Source organism: Plectropomus leopardus, chromosome 10 (genome assembly GCF_026936395.1).
Source record: "Plectropomus leopardus strain MGB_pleo_1.0 chromosome 10, ASM2693639v1, whole genome shotgun sequence".
Taxonomy (NCBI): domain Eukaryota; kingdom Metazoa; phylum Chordata; class Actinopteri; order Perciformes; family Serranidae; genus Plectropomus; species Plectropomus leopardus.
Window position 1 is genome coordinate 11,650,618 of NC_142185.1, and position 15,834 is coordinate 11,666,451.

The 15,834-nt window shown below is 39.4% G+C and overlaps 1 protein-coding gene across 3 annotated transcripts in view; it reads left to right on the top strand.

The window, feature by feature from the left end:
- Positions 1–15,834, top strand: part of LOC121949095 (low-density lipoprotein receptor-related protein 1B) — a 312,361-nt gene that overhangs the window by 133,062 nt on the left and 163,465 nt on the right. For all 3 annotated transcript variants that reach the window (XM_088083039.1, XM_088083040.1, XM_088083041.1), the window contains 6 exons: positions 4,552–4,774; positions 6,346–6,538; positions 6,694–6,837; positions 8,071–8,307; positions 8,921–9,101; positions 13,902–14,121. In XM_088083039.1, the coding sequence (XP_087939165.1) occupies positions 4,552–4,774; positions 6,346–6,538; positions 6,694–6,837; positions 8,071–8,307; positions 8,921–9,101; positions 13,902–14,121 (1,198 nt within the window). The remainder of the gene's footprint in view (positions 1–4,551; positions 4,775–6,345; positions 6,539–6,693; positions 6,838–8,070; positions 8,308–8,920; positions 9,102–13,901; positions 14,122–15,834) is intronic.

Genomic DNA, 15,834 nt, shown 5'->3' on the forward strand with positions numbered 1-15,834 from the left:
TTTATATTCAGTCTTCTGTTTCACTGTAAGACACTTCCTATTATCCCTGGTCCCCTGCAGTTTATATTATCAGGGGTGCTCATTTCCAGAATTCCAACATGGATCTCGTTGTAGCTGCAGAATGCACAAGTACAGCATCAGCACCATCCTAATCCCAGAAAGCTATCATTTGTATGCCACGTGGAGGTGCACCTGTTTGGGGAGCTGGGTTCCTTGCTGACGCTGACAGTTTTTCAGTGCAGCCTGGTCTAGGGTTCAAAGGGCAACCCATCTCTCCCCTGACTTGACTTGTGCAGATTAAGTCGGCTTCCTGCCGCTCTCAGGCTGTAGCTCGTTATCATTGGAGATTGTTGGAGCTCCGTCCTCACAGAGCCACAGCAAGACAGCATGGCAAGCCTTCCATGTTAATTACTGTATGTGCAGACCTGAGCAGTTTTAGAATACTTAAAGTGACAGTGTGAGATTTAAAGGACATTTCAGTTATTTGTCCGATTTTATTTCGTCCCTATTGTTGGAAACAAATTAGACAACACCTAACACCTGTTTTCCATGACTGCTCAGTATTGGTCTAACATTCCAGCGGCTCCCTGTGTCTTTTAGGATTGATTTTCAAGCCCTCCTTGTGGTTTTTGAGGTACTAAATGGTTTGGCTCCTCTGTGCATCACATGTTGTCTATCATTTATGTCTACTCACATACCCTGAGGTCCTCTGCAGCATGCCTTCTAAATGTCCCCAAAATTACCACAAAGGAAATGGGAAATGCTACTTTTATTGTTTTTGCCTCCAGGTTATGGAGTTTATATGTATCAGAGAGGCAGCCTCACTGGGCATTTTCAGATGATATTTCAAAACATTCTGATGCAGTTTTTTTTTTTAAATCATGCTTTATTTTAACATTCATTCAGGACTCCTTTTATGTGCTGCTTTAATTTATTTGGTTTAATGGCTATCCCCTTGCCTATTATTATTTTGAGTGGCACCATTATATAAAACATGATTTGTAAACACAAATAGTTTTCATGTAATGCCATTAAATTTCATTATCATCACTGCCCTTTGTATTCCTATGCTCCGATTATTAGTCAGTGCCCACTGTCGTAAAATATTTTTTCTGGAATTATCTGCTGATGACCTTTTGTTGACATAGAAGGCACTAATTTCAGTCTAATCCCCCACATCTAAATGACTAAATTATTTTGTGCTGCATTGCTTTCAAATATGACTACTTCCTCTTCGGCTCTTGACAAACAAGAGCCATAATCCACGTGTTCACAAGAGACTCTTGTGGTAAATGTATTGGTCTTTTGGGGTATTTCAAAACACAACCAATGCAATCATATGTTTGTGAGGACATCATGCATTGGCTGTTGGTGCTTTTACTAAATACCACATGAATTACAGCCTCTTCAGAGTCCCCCAAAGGGAAACTAAGGGCTCAATTTTGCTAAACATTAGATAAGTATACGATGACAGATGGAGCCCTCTGTGCGTACTCTTTGTTCATTTTGTCAGTATTTGTGCAGGTTTTCAGAAAGCTCATGGAGATGTAGGAAATAGAGCAGTATTCCAGAGATTCCAGGGGCAGCGTAGCATAGATCAAATGAGATAAAATTTTAGGAGATAATAAAGACATTTCAAATATGGTGGGGTGAAACTAATCTGTAATATAGTGAAAAGAATCCTTGGTCTACATGTTATGATGAATTCAATGGCCTCATATACCACAGCTGTCTACAACACTGCCTCTCTTCGAAGGCACATTAGTGCAACCTCCTCCAGCATTACATCATAGTTGTGTGAAACTTTTGAGTCTGTTGTATATATGCTATTGGCTGTATATATGCTATCAAAAAGAACGCATAAAGTATCAGAGCAGTGATGTTTACAAGATTTGAAATGGGCATATCTATATTTGTACATAAGTATGAAATGAGCCTTGAGATTTCAACATTTGCACAACACAAAACTGGGTGCATCTGAAGAAAACAACCCAAAATGTTCCTTTGCAGCTTAATTTAGAAAATTATTACCACTAGGGGGCAAAAAAAGAGAATACAAAACACATTTTCCGAAGCTTAGTCCAGATTTTCTGTAGTATTATCGAGTTATTATTGCTAATCTGTGAACATATCGCTGAAAAAAATGTAGTAAATTACATACAGTACTGTATTTAATTTTACTTGGTGTTACTAAAATGTTTACTCCAACTGCAGCTGTTACCATTTATTGTACTTTGCAGACTGACTTTTAATTTGTTAAACAAATGTGACATAATGCCACCTGGAGCACTGGTATTTTAAATGCACAACCTGTGCTCAGGTGAAACATCTCCATCACTACCTGCTGGCACTAACAAAATCCCCATCGAGCAGAAACTCAGCACGACTGGACTGTTTGTGCTACCTCATGATTGTAAGACAAGTACTCACTTAAAGCTCTGGTTCGGATAACCACACCCCCAACTGTCCTCATTATCCACTCCTTTCATTGTTATTTAATTTCATTATATATTGGCTTTTTAGTGTGTGATTAAAACTGGTATCCATCTACCAAGCATCAGTGGTAAGTGACGGCACTGCACCGAATTTGGGTATTCAAAGACAATACCCACCCACCTGCTTCAAATGTTATCAGCCCATGAAATGGCCATTTTCAGTTGTAATTGGGAGCATAGAGTTGATACGTCCTCCTCTAACTCCTACATTTACATTTTGTTACAGACGGCAACCACTAGTGGCTGGAGTAATAATAACAGAAGCAGAGGAAGGAGTCATCTGATGAATTATATTGAGTGACAAAGTCTGCGAATGGATGTAATCAGGGTGAACAGATGGGTAAACAATCCGAGGACTTTTAGCCAGGCAACTGCTGCCCATGTTCTTGGTGAAACCATTATAATGGTAGTGATAACAACTGATAACAGCAGTATAATTGGGTGATGGCATTTGAAAGGGGTGGCCCACACCCTACAATACAATACTGGCAAGCAATACAGAGGTATCAGCTGACATACCACCAGACAACAGAGCAGCTTTTTTCTTTAGGCTGCATACTCCAAAATAAAAATGTTGTTTTTTTCTTCTTGTGTAGCACAAAGGACTACAACTTGCATTTTGTTGTGTAACCCTGTGCTGTAGAATGACAATAATTCTACAGCACAGGGTTACACAGGGTTAATGACAAACTTTGTTTGTACTGAGAAAGAATGGGCTGAAAGCAACATATTTTAGGGGGATTGTCAAAACAGAGGCCTTTTTCCAATAAAACCTTGCTTCATCAGAATAATTTGAGTTATATGATCTAGAATAATGTAAATGCACCACATACAGCAGCTTGCATAAAAATGGTGCTGGGTGTTTAAGAGGCTATTCTTTATCACATTTCAAGGAGCCCACAGCAAGTGCAGTTGAGACAGAAGTGCATGCACGAGTTTCATGCTGTTCTCTCATTTCCTCTGGAGAGACAAGTGTAAGCTTGGAACCTTTGTGGCTGGATGCTTGGGACTGACTGTGGGTAGAGCTGTGTCGACATATCGGTACTGATCTAATATCAGCAAATATAATTAGGAGTCTCACAATCCAGTGATGTGACCAGTCTTACTTGATCAAGAATCTTATCTGGCACATGTAATCTGTTTATTCAAGATTCTTTTTTGAGATTAAAAAAATGTTGATGTTAATTTTAAAACCACAGTGTATGAAGATTAGACCAAGGGTTAACAGACCTATTAATAGCTTATTAATTTTTGTCACTGTATAATAATGTAATGTATGAATATGGCTGGCAGTTATACCACTTCTGTCTTGATAATTTTCAAACAATAGGACCTTGATTAGGGATGAAGGTAGACAAAGTCAGGCCTCGCATTTGTTTTTTTTTTTGGAATGTAAATTTTGCTGCTGTTTTAAAATGAGAATCTTGTCACTGGGGTCTTAAACAAGCATTCCATGACTATATGAAAAAAACATGAAAGACATGGAGCTAAAGAAACAACATTGCTCGTTTTAGAGTGCAGAGCAGGTTAGCACTATTGTGACGCACGCACTCCGTAAATACTTGGAAAAGCTTCAAGTTATGTTTTACATTTTATAAATTGGTCAACAACAGTTTGTTTCAGTTTAAATCCTCCAAGTAAAAAAGGCTTTGCATATGTGGTCTTACCAATGTTTTTGGCAAATGGAACGCTCAAGTAGCACCTTAGCCGGCCATCAATGTCATTAGATGATGATATTTGGTTGAATGTAGGTTATTATGCCAGGTGGCCAAAATTTAATGTCAGGACTTCTAATGCCAACTTCAATCTGACAGAATGATGATGACAGATGACAATGAAACAGTCACAATGAAATAGCTCTAGGCAACTGCACCATGACATCAATCAATCCAGAAGAAATTCACAAATGTGTACTGTAAGGAAAAACATTGAGTGGTGATTTGCTTCTTGTCTGAAATAGGTCTTACAAGATCTGCAGGAAACAATGAGACTGTGCTGCACAGTAGACAACACTCTTTACAGCATTTAATCATTTGAACACTCCCACCCCCTGCAGAATGCTTTTCTTCACTGACTATGGGAACGTGGCCAAGGTGGAGCGCTGCAACATGGACGGCACCAACCGGACCAGGCTGGTGGATTATAAAATTGAGCAGCCCACTGCTGTGGCATTGGACGTGGTCAAGAAGCTGGTGTACTGGGCAGATGCCTACCTGGATTACATCGATGTGGTGGATTACAATGGCAGGAACAGGCACACCATTATCCATGGGAGCCAAGTGAGTGTCACATTTCACTCTCAGCGTTGCTTTTTGTCTTCCCTGGGCTCCACATCATAAGGAGCCATTGTGGACAAACGTCAGTGGGAATCTGAACAGACAATTGGCTTCTCTTATCAGTACTGTCTCCCTCTTCATTTGAGAGACTCCAAATTGTTACATGTAAGGGGCTTTCTAATTTTCTGATTTAGGGCACTGTGCTTTATCACTGCAAGACAGGTGGTTTATTCACTGCTTGTTGTTATAATTCACTCTTCATTTTAATAGAAAAGGTCTTTGAATGGGGAATAGATGGTTTATTAAATTGAAGGAATTGAGGCATATGTGGGACTGTCTTCCAAATGAGCCTATCAATAGTCTCTTTCCTGTAGTACACTCTTGAAGCCTTTCATCCCAGATTATGACTATTCATTAAGAGGCCTTTTCAGGCAACTTGGACTAGATACTCACACTTTATGAGGGAGAAAAAAAAGTACATTTCAAACAACCTTATTTTGTATGCAGGTGTTCTTTGCATAATATTGCCTCCTCCACTAGCTTGTAGCCTTGTTAGAGGATCTTGCATCTACAATGACAAATGCCCTTTGTGCAATCTTTTGCATAGACCATAGAATGTTTTTTTTTCCTGTCAGCAGATGGTATCAGTGGTCAGAAGTAAAAACTTTGCTCGCAGTTGTAATCACTACATGACTAAGAAATGTGTTATTTTACAAATATAGTTAATTTTCAAGTACATCCTTTTTTTTTTACATTTTGCCAAGATTTTCACATTTGAAGATGATCATAATGTGCAAATTTTTATCACTTTCCTATATTGTCTATATTTCCTGACAGTAAAAATTGCTTGAAAATACGTTTAATATATGATGATATTATTGTACACCGTTGTCGCACAGTGTTGTGGAAATGCAAGACTTCATTTCTGCTCAATTAAACTCTCATCTATTAATTGGCACAATCCTACTTTTATATTTTCCCTCTCACAAGGTTGATGCTGTTATATTCAATCCAGCACATACAAAATAGCAGGCATTACATAAGCTGTAGGTAAAGATGCAAGTACAGTATTTGTGTTACCTTTGAAAATGTGTAAGATTGCTTTGAAAGTTCCCATGGAAAAGTACAAGGCCAAGGCCAAATTCCATAGAGGGAAATGGTTGAATGGTTTGTTTTGTTATTTATTTATTTATTCTGACGCATGTTTCTTGGTGCTCCTGACGTCAAGGTGTGACCCAGCGAGCTCAGGTGTACTTCCTGTGAACACAGCTCATCCAGCCATGTCGCTTTGTGTGGGTGTCAGCCTGCTAAATGTAGCATGCAGGTTGTGGTGTCAGGACCAGTGTCCTCCCCGTGGACTCCAGCTTTTGACCCCGTGTGGGCTGCCAAATGACAGCCCTATCACCCTCCCCCAACCCCTCCTCATGCTTGCTGCATGATTAAAGATAAAAGTCCTCTCATTAATTCAATTTTGTTATTGTTTTCTTTGCGTTCCTCTTGTGGTTTTACTTATTTTTGGCTTTAGGGATTATGTTGAGAGGAAAAACAACAGCATTATTCTCCTTGTTTTTCAGGTGTCGTACATTTATGCATTAGCTGTATTTGAGGACTACCTGTACGCTACCCACTCTGACCCCTCCAAAGGGAGTTCTACCGTGGAGCTGCTACAGATCCACAGGTTCAACATCACAGCGGAGAGCAGGACACTAGCCAGCCTGGGGAATACTAGAGGACTCCGTGTTTACCACAAACTCACTCAGCCAAGAGGTAAAGGACATTTTTATAGATAGGTTAACATGTGCAAGTATGTGTCAGAATCTTCTCTATCTTGTGACTCATAGGATGGAGTGTGTGTATGTGATGAATGAGGATGCGTCTTTGACTTCTAATGACTTCTGTGTCCTTTCTGATTTTGCCCACAGTCAGGAGTCACGCATGTGAAAAAGTTGCATATGGAAAGCCAGGTGGATGTTCCCATATCTGCCTCTTGAGTGGCAGCTACAAGTCCAGGACGTGCCGCTGTCGTACCGGTTACAGCCTGGGCTCTGATGGACAGTCCTGTAAAAGTCAGTACATGTTTTGCCTTAAATAGGTGAATTATTGTGAATTTTAGTGCTTATATGCTTTTAAACAGTCATGTCTTTGGCAGTGCTTCCAGGTTTTAATGAACAAGAATCCTGACTTATTCCCGAAAAGGATGTTGTGCACCAGTACTCTTTTTGATATTAACATGAGCCTGTAAAGGTCATGTGTCATATTACAGCCAAGGGTGTGCCACTAGTGCCTTAGCCGTAGACTGAAAGTGATAAAGATGAGCGCTGGTAGACACAGAGCCATTTGAAAGTGACGTTCCGCTATCGACCTGTCGCAAGCCTGATTGATTATCACCATAATGAGGATTTAAGTTTGTCTGCATTTGTTGGCTGCTCTGATCAATTGCTGGACATTGTGTAGTTGACAATAAAAGCAGAAGATCAAATTGATGACACAATCTGAGGGCCCACAACTGTTCGATCGGGGTAACGAAGCATTGGGAGGCTAGCCATGACACGTTTGATTTATTCCCCCCTCATAGATGTTCTGATGACACCAGCTATCTCTCTCTTGCTCGCGCTTTCCGTCTCCCTAAGCATAATGAGATTCGGTGCTAAATGGTAGTGCTTCTTCATACAGCAGTCACCGTGGGGTTTGATATCTGGGTCTCTTGCAATGCTTAATTGTCTCCTGGGTAGTCGGTCTCTCCCTCACAAAATGATAAATTGAAGTGAGGCATGTGTGGTCCTCACCCCCAGCATCCCAGTCTCTTGGGTAGGGGCTGAGAGCGAGGGAGAGGTCTGCTTCTCTACCTGGAAGTCCTCCTTCATTCCTCCTCTCGCCTCTTCGGAGGATCCCAAAGGGTTCGAGAACATACAGCCCCCTGAGCGGCTGGCGAGCCGCCGAGGAGCTGCCTCAGCTTTCTAGGCCTCTCTGTTTGCCTTTCTACACAGACACCGTGTTATTTTAGATCAGAAGCAGTGTTCACAGCCAAGGTAAGTATTGCCATTGTCTGTTTGCTCAAGCATTTTCCTTCTCCTACTGTCAAGGCAGCTTTGTAGCAGGAGCGTGATTGAAGGGGGAGAGTAAAGTCATTGGCACTGATTACTGGCTCCATTAAGGTGAATAGATGGCCCTGGCTCTGGCTCACATATAAGAACAATGTGGCCGGTAAGAGGGTTTAATGCTGGGATCAGCACTGATGAATTAGACCAATTAATTGACAATAACAGTAAAAAGAGGCTCCCTCCTTTCTTGCCTCGCAGAGCCCAAAAACGATCTCTTCCTGTTCTACGGTAAGGGGCGTCCAGGGGTCATCAGAGGCCTGGATATGAATATCAAGTCCAGCGATGAGCACATTGTTCCAGTTGAGGACCTGGTCAACCCACGAGCCATTGATTACTACGCAGAATCAGGACACATCTACTTTGCTGACACCACCAGTTTCCTTATTGGGCGACAAAAAATAGACGGAAACAGTAGAGAAACGATACTTAAAGACGGTAGGTCTAAATTGTCCTCCTATACTCGCTGCAGCATTTCCCTTGAATAAATTACACTGGCTGTATGCAATATTTTATATGAGTAATTCTTATCTGACATTAATGTAAGGTTAGAGCCATTTCACACTCTTAATCTACTCAGAACACACCCAGTGTACCCAAAATGTACTATTATAGTTCCTCATCTTAAGAAGAAAAGAGAAATATTTTTTTAGCAGTCTTTGAAAAAGTGTTGTGGACACACTGTTCTCACTTTATTATTTTTACAAATAACATTTTCCCACTAATGAATCAGCAGCATACAATTCATATTTACTGTTGCTTAATGTTATTAACATGTCTTAACCAAACAATTGTTCAAGCAAGTAAATGGAAAAAAAACAACCACAGAAATGTACTATGCAATTGGAAATGGATTTTATTTATATTCATTTATTATTTATATGAATTCATAGTGATTTCACTTATAGGCTCCCTGGGCACAATGCTATCAGAATGTTTTCATTGCGGTAGTCTTATTTTACATTAAATACAGATGTTCCTGTTTTTAGAACCAATCAAAGTCAACATATATACAAACCTTAGAAATATATATGTGGTCATTCTGTTGTAGAACTTGACAATGTTGAAGGAATCTCAGTGGACTGGATTGGGAATAATTTGTATTGGACCAACGATGGCTACAGGAAGACAATCAGCGTCGCCAGACTGGAGAAAGCCTCCCAGACCAGGAAGACTCTGTTGGAAGGGAATATGTCACACCCCCGGGCCATCGTGGTCGACCCTCTTAACAGGTTAGGAAAAGACGAAGGTTTGTGGTGTATGAGAGAGACTCTTCAAAGATCCTTTAGTTAGTAGAATCTAGAATCCATTCCAAGCAAAACTTGCTTATAAACGGAGGAGATAAAAATCCCTAAAGAGTAGGCACAGAGGTACAGGTCAAGTAAGGTAATGTGTGGGTAAAGCTGAACCAGCTATGGGCTGGCTGTGGGTGAAAAAGGTTAAAAAACAAAGAAAATAATGTCCTGTGTTGCAGTGTTTTTATTATAATCTTTACCAGTGCACTTACTGCCCTAACAGTCAATGGGAAAACAATTATCTTGCCAGTCAACTTTTCTCTCAAAGTACAAAAGTTGGTTGATATGCTTTAAATGATCTCACTTTGGCTTACCAGTGTGTTGCAGTGGACTGCATCTAGTTGTACATGCTGGGTGTAGCTGCATCCGCGTTAGATGTAAATGATTAATGAGGGTACACATGCTGCATTTATTCATTTCACCTGACCATTGTGTGCCCCACAGTACCCTGACTATAGATATTGCCCACATGTGTACTGCTTATACCAGCAGCCAGCTCTGAGATTTTATTATTATTATTATTTTATTATTGGTATGGGTTGGGCATGGAAGTGATTTAGTAATCATTTTGGATAATTATTTGGTTCTGGTACTAACCTTTGCTGGTGTGGTGTGTGTACATGCTTGTAAAACTGGACTTGTGCACATGTCTCTGTTTTCATGCTTTAGGCATTGGTTTGGTTGAATTTACAACTGAAAGTTAAAGATAAACAAAAAATACAAGTCAAACTTTTGCTTAACAAATTCAAGATTACATGTAAATCCTTAAACTGCTGTAAAATATATGCTGCAGAGGTTCTCATATTTGTTTATGCATCTTTTTTTTTCTTTACCTCTGATAGCAATGTAGGGATTTAATCAGTTTTTTTACAGCCAGATTTCAAGCACAACCAATGCTGTCTATAAAGCATGAAGTAGGAAAAAAGTTGTTTGAAGGGAGAATACATCTGTGGTGTACCATGGGATGATTCATAGCATCCAGATTTCTGACAGTGGATCTAGTGGCATACTAAAATCTGCTTTGAGCTCCCTCTTGCCTTGTTGTTATGAATACATAAACTACAGTATGGTTTCAGATAGCAAAGACCACTGTGCTTTTTTGTAGATATAAATATCAGTTTGCTTCAAATGTTAATCCTGAAGATCATCTGTTCTAGCAGACATCTGCTTTGACTGATGATCACATCACGTGCCTTTAAAAGAAAACGTGTACATGCAAACCAGCATGGTGAAACTGAGAGAACATCTGCTGTTTTAATGAGTACACGTTGCTGGTGTTTTTTGGTGAGGGAAAGTGATGGCTCATGTTCTGCTCGAACCTGAGCCACAGCTTATTAGCCACAATTGACTTATTTTATAGCTCTTTCTCTGTAGTCCTGATACATCATCTCCTTTGCACGAATTTATATATGTAGGACCCCACAAGCAGAGATGGTATTTAACATATAGAGGAGATGCTGCAAAGCTCAAATTCATTGAGCGTCTTAAGGATCTTAAGGATTAACACTTTAAGGCTTAAATCGTATTAGCACACACCAAATCCATAGCAGTCAGAGATTAGTTTTCAAGCCTCAAGAGGGTTGTTCCAAACATTTTGCCATACACAGCTGTTTCACTGCTGTAGGTAAATACACCAAACGAAAATCCCAAACTTATTCATACTCGGTTTTGATTTTTTTTTCATTTTCTACTACATTTATCAAGCCATAATTAAGATTTAAGTCTACTATTTACCTTTCTGTATCGTTGTCTGGTTTTCTTTTCTCTCAGTGACACAGACTCACATATAAATTCAACTCACATATACAGTATGTCACAGTGGTGCAGACTATATATCCAATGAAATAAAATGCACAGATCAGAAAAAAAAATCAAATATATTCCTCTGTTTTGTAAAAAGAAGATGAAGTGAAACAACTGTGTTGAGAATCCATTTGTGTCTATTGAGGAAATAGCATGCCGGTCTTCTGTCAGAATTCCAGCCCTGACAGATATGCCATAGCATGAATATCACGTCACTTTTTTGTATAAGGATTAATAACTTTTACTCCGACCCTTCTGCTGACAGCACAAATGATTAGAAAAGCCAGTTTTTGGTTTCAGAGGGAGCATTCAGCTTGAACCCGGCAGTCCTTTTGATCTCTATCTGCTCTGCTGGAAGGGTCTCTTCAGGTAAAATGGATGCACCTCTCCAACTGATTTTTTGACTGCATTTTCGCTACCTCATTTTCTGCTCTGTTTGCTGCCTCTAGTCTGTGTTGACATGATAAGGACTACTAGTGTCAACTTAACAGTGTCATACCTCTCTATCTTTGCTGCATTAGGAATCTCATCCATGTATTCATATAAAAAGAATCCACTCAAATAGTGATAGGAGTGGTGCTTTTCTGAGCCTTTGGTCACCTCTGCATGCCTGGATGAGACTGAGTGTGTATGCTATCATGTATTGGGATAGACAGCTTTGTAGCAACTTTTATACAAAGGGCTTTAACATATATATGCAACCCTAAAGACGGAATAAATGTTGGCAGTTTATGTTTCTGCAAACCGTGGATATGTTACATTAATATCTGTTGTAACTTAACATTTCTTCATATTTAAAATCTTAATTTCATGTCTCTGCAATGCTATAGTTAGTACTGTATGTGGTTAGGTTCCGGCACATAAACCAATTGTTTATGGTTGGGAAAAATCATTTTGGTTTAAAGGTCAAGTATATAGAATTTAGGGGATATTTCAGAAGAAATTGAATATGGTATATATATAAAAAAATGTTTTTAGAAGTGTTAAAAATGTGGAAACTTCCATGTTGTTCTGCTGTAGCCCCCCCCAAAAAAACGCCCAGAATCAAACACTGACTCTAGATGGATCCATTTGATTTTGGTGCCGCCCACTATAGTTCTCCTTCTTGCTTGGCTAATGGTAGAAGTTTTAGTTTGTTGCAATATGCAACTTCACCTCTAGGTGTCATTTAATCCTTTACACTGGGCCTTTAAAATTCCAGCTTTGGTTGCTACAAACACAGCTGGAAATTTCCTGGCCTGTGGTTAAGAAGCACCTTCTTCTGTCAGTTTCAAACAGTGGTCACTGCTGTATGAGGTATCCATCCTCCTCCTCCTCCTAATGAGGAATTTGGCTCATATACATTGTCAAAACTAGGTCTACTTAGAAATATCAGAAAAATATGTATGAAACGTACAAAGTTATTATATCCAAGCCAAAACGTACAATGCCTACATTTTATTCCCGCAGCTGGGCTGATACCAAGTCCGCCGTTCCTCTTTACCTTTTTTCACTGTTTTGTGCCTCCAATTTAAGTTTATTTATAGAACACATTTCATATTTAGTAGAATCCATAAAAAACTCCTTGAAGATTAAAAAACAGATTGCATTAAATAAAAGGCGATAAAATGTTAGTCGTATTGGAAGAAATGGCTACACAGCCACCCAGAGTCCAAGGTGATGTTTTAAAAGGTCTTGTATTGTCCAACCAACACTCCAAAACTCCTTCTCATTTGATGTGGTGATTGACTAATTGATTCGTTGACTAATTATTGCAGCACTACATGAAAATGTGAAATAAGTAATCACTTGTCATATTGGTTATTATTCATAGAATGGACAAAGTATTTTTATGTTGTTTATCATGACAGTGCACTTGCATGGTGTCCATCAGTCCATCTGAGTTGGTGGATGTGCACACCTTTGTGCACGCTCTAGCTGTGTGTGTGTCTGTGTGTCTGCATGCAAGCGTGGAGGATCACTGAATAATTCACAAGGTCGCAGAGATGACTTCAAGACAGAGGGAGTCTTCATTCACCTCCATATCCCATTCTGTTTCATCTTCCCTTAGCCAGCCCTCTATCATTGATGAGAAACAGGGGGGCACATGGCTCAGTCAGCAACACTCAAACAGAGCAAATCCCCCGGGCATGGTTACTAGAGAACAGATCACGTCAAATCGTTGACCCAATCACGTTTCAAATACCACAGGCCCACTGAGAGTTGCAGTCTCGGCACACACGAGATACACTGAAACTTTTTTTTTTCCTTTTTTTGGTGGGGAATATGAGACATCCAACTTTGCCTTGATGTGCAGTCAAGCAACACTTTAACTTGATAAGCCTGAATAATTTCTTAGGCTGCGATGCACTCTCTTTGACTTCCAGTGATGTTTGATTATTTGGTTTTACATATGGGAAATCTGGATTTCAGTTTATTTCCATTTCAGAGGGGAACACTCTTGTCATGATGTTATATTTTTCGGAATTAATGGTGATGTGGTTGTATCTGGCAGTGCAGGTTGTGTTCCCTCTAAAGTTTCCTGTATGAATCAAAGCAGCATGTGTAAGATTCACTGGGGAGCACAGTCATGCCTTCCCATGGGTGTGCAGAACCGAACACACAAGACACATTTCACTGTGATATGGAATACATCATTTTGAGAGAAGCCTGCAGAAACATGCTGTCACGTGTGTATTGATTGATAAGAAATCAAAGCAGGAGGAAGCTCATGAAGGGAGCAGCAAGCACGACCATCCAGCATTGGCATGTCAAGAAGTAAGGGCAGGGATGAATGAGGAGACAGCTGAAATGAACTGCCTTAGATTGAATGTGGAATATGGTCAGTGTTAGTTTGGATCTGGTGATGACTTATAGATCTTGCCTGACCTAGAGCAATGCTTTATTATGTCAATTTATTGGTGCCATAATTGTGTGTATCTGTATGTGTGATAGCTGGATGTACTGGACCGACTGGGAGGAGGATGAGGTCAATGACAGCATAGGGCGGATAGAGAAAGCCTGGATGGATGGATCTAACCGCCGCATTTTCGTCACCTCCAACATGCTGTGGCCCAATGGTCTGACTCTGGACCACAGCACCAGCACTATGTACTGGTGTGATGCTTACTATGATCACATCGAGAAGATTCATCTCAATGGAACTGGAAGAATGGTGAGTTTAAATATGTAGAGATCATGCAGCGTAGTTAAATGATGCAGAAACTAATTTGCAGGAATAATTTTAGTTATGATTCTGGTAGACTTGCGGGTTAGTCTGCTCATGAGATTTTAATAGAGGGCCAGAGGGTGGGATTCAAGATCCCAAATGAATAAACAACACCAAAAAAACATGTTAATTTGATTGTGTTAATTTTATTGCCTGAACACAAGTCCTAGTAGTCCTACACCCCCAAATGCTCACTAAACACAGAAAGCAGAATCATTCATTAAACTATAAGTAATTTCTATTTTTACAGGCTATTTTTTTCCTTGACTCTTTTATTTTGTTGGTTAAAATTTAAAATTTTGTTTGATAGAGGAACTTCTGCTGTTTTATCAGAGTTGTTCATTTGGGGGGTCATATCCCACCTATTGTCATGTTGAAAGTAGGGATGAACTGATTTTGAAATTCTGGGCTGATACCAATACACATGTTTACATAACACTTTGGCCCTTTGTGTCAGGGTAACAAAGAAATCTTCTTTATATAAATAATAATAATAATAATTGAACTGTTTAATATTCATTTAGCCCATCACTGCGCAGTCTTTTAATAAGCACAAATTTACTTGTACAAATTCATAAAACAACCTTTAATATGACTTTCTTATAGATAGATAACATGTGTTTAACATATGCCTCAAAAGCAATTTGTCATAATTTCCTCTCCTATATATTTGATATTGCTCTGGAAACATCATTGTATTTTGTCTTAAAATAACTATGTTTTCAAGTTCTTGCAAAAAGCTACATTTTACAGTATTACATTGAACACTTCATGTAAACGTTGAAATTCAACTTTGCCTGATTCTTGTTTTTACAAGTTTTTTTTAGAACTTGAATGCATTATAATGTATCTGAATGCAACCTTCGTGAGTTGATCGTTTCAGCCACTGGCCTTTAACTGCTAATGTTAACCAAGCACCACTTCCATGGATGAAAAATAAAACACATGCAGAAATGCCAAAAACTGCAGTTCCTCTAACAGCCACCTGAGGCTGGCTCCAAAACAGAGTCAGTCCCCATCAACACCCATGTTAAAATGCCCAACTTTACAGCAGAAATAAAAAAAAATGTTTACAGCCCTGTACATCCATGAAGACTGTCTGAGGGGGGATTTTTCTTTCTTTTTATAACTCATTCGTTTTATGTTATATTAAGGCCAAAATTACACTTTTTTAAGGGCGAGGCTGATTGGCTGACAGGCTGTCTGTGAGCTGTCCCTACTGGTGACTGCAGCCTGTTGGACAGATCAATCCCTAGCTACTGCACAGCGCCAAAATCTCATCTAAATATAGTCACTTCTGGTTTCAAAAAACAACATGGTGACACCTCAACCCATTATTTATACTTTCTATGATGTTAACTTGCTCTCCTCCTAATATTAATATTTATTCATATTAATTAACATTTATTGTTCGTAGACACAAACATGTTTTGTTCCCAGGATGCTGGATCACCATTAGTCTTAGCCCTGCTTTTTTAGCCTGTGCAAAATTTATTTGACACAGCAGAAAAACATCCACCACTGCCACTGGTGAATGTCATCTTATTTGCAGATTGGCTGATGGAAGTCAACATGACAAATATGGGCTGATACCGATGTTTGTCTAATAAGTCGCCACATCCCTAATTGAAAGAAACAACCTCAAATATGCCGCAAACC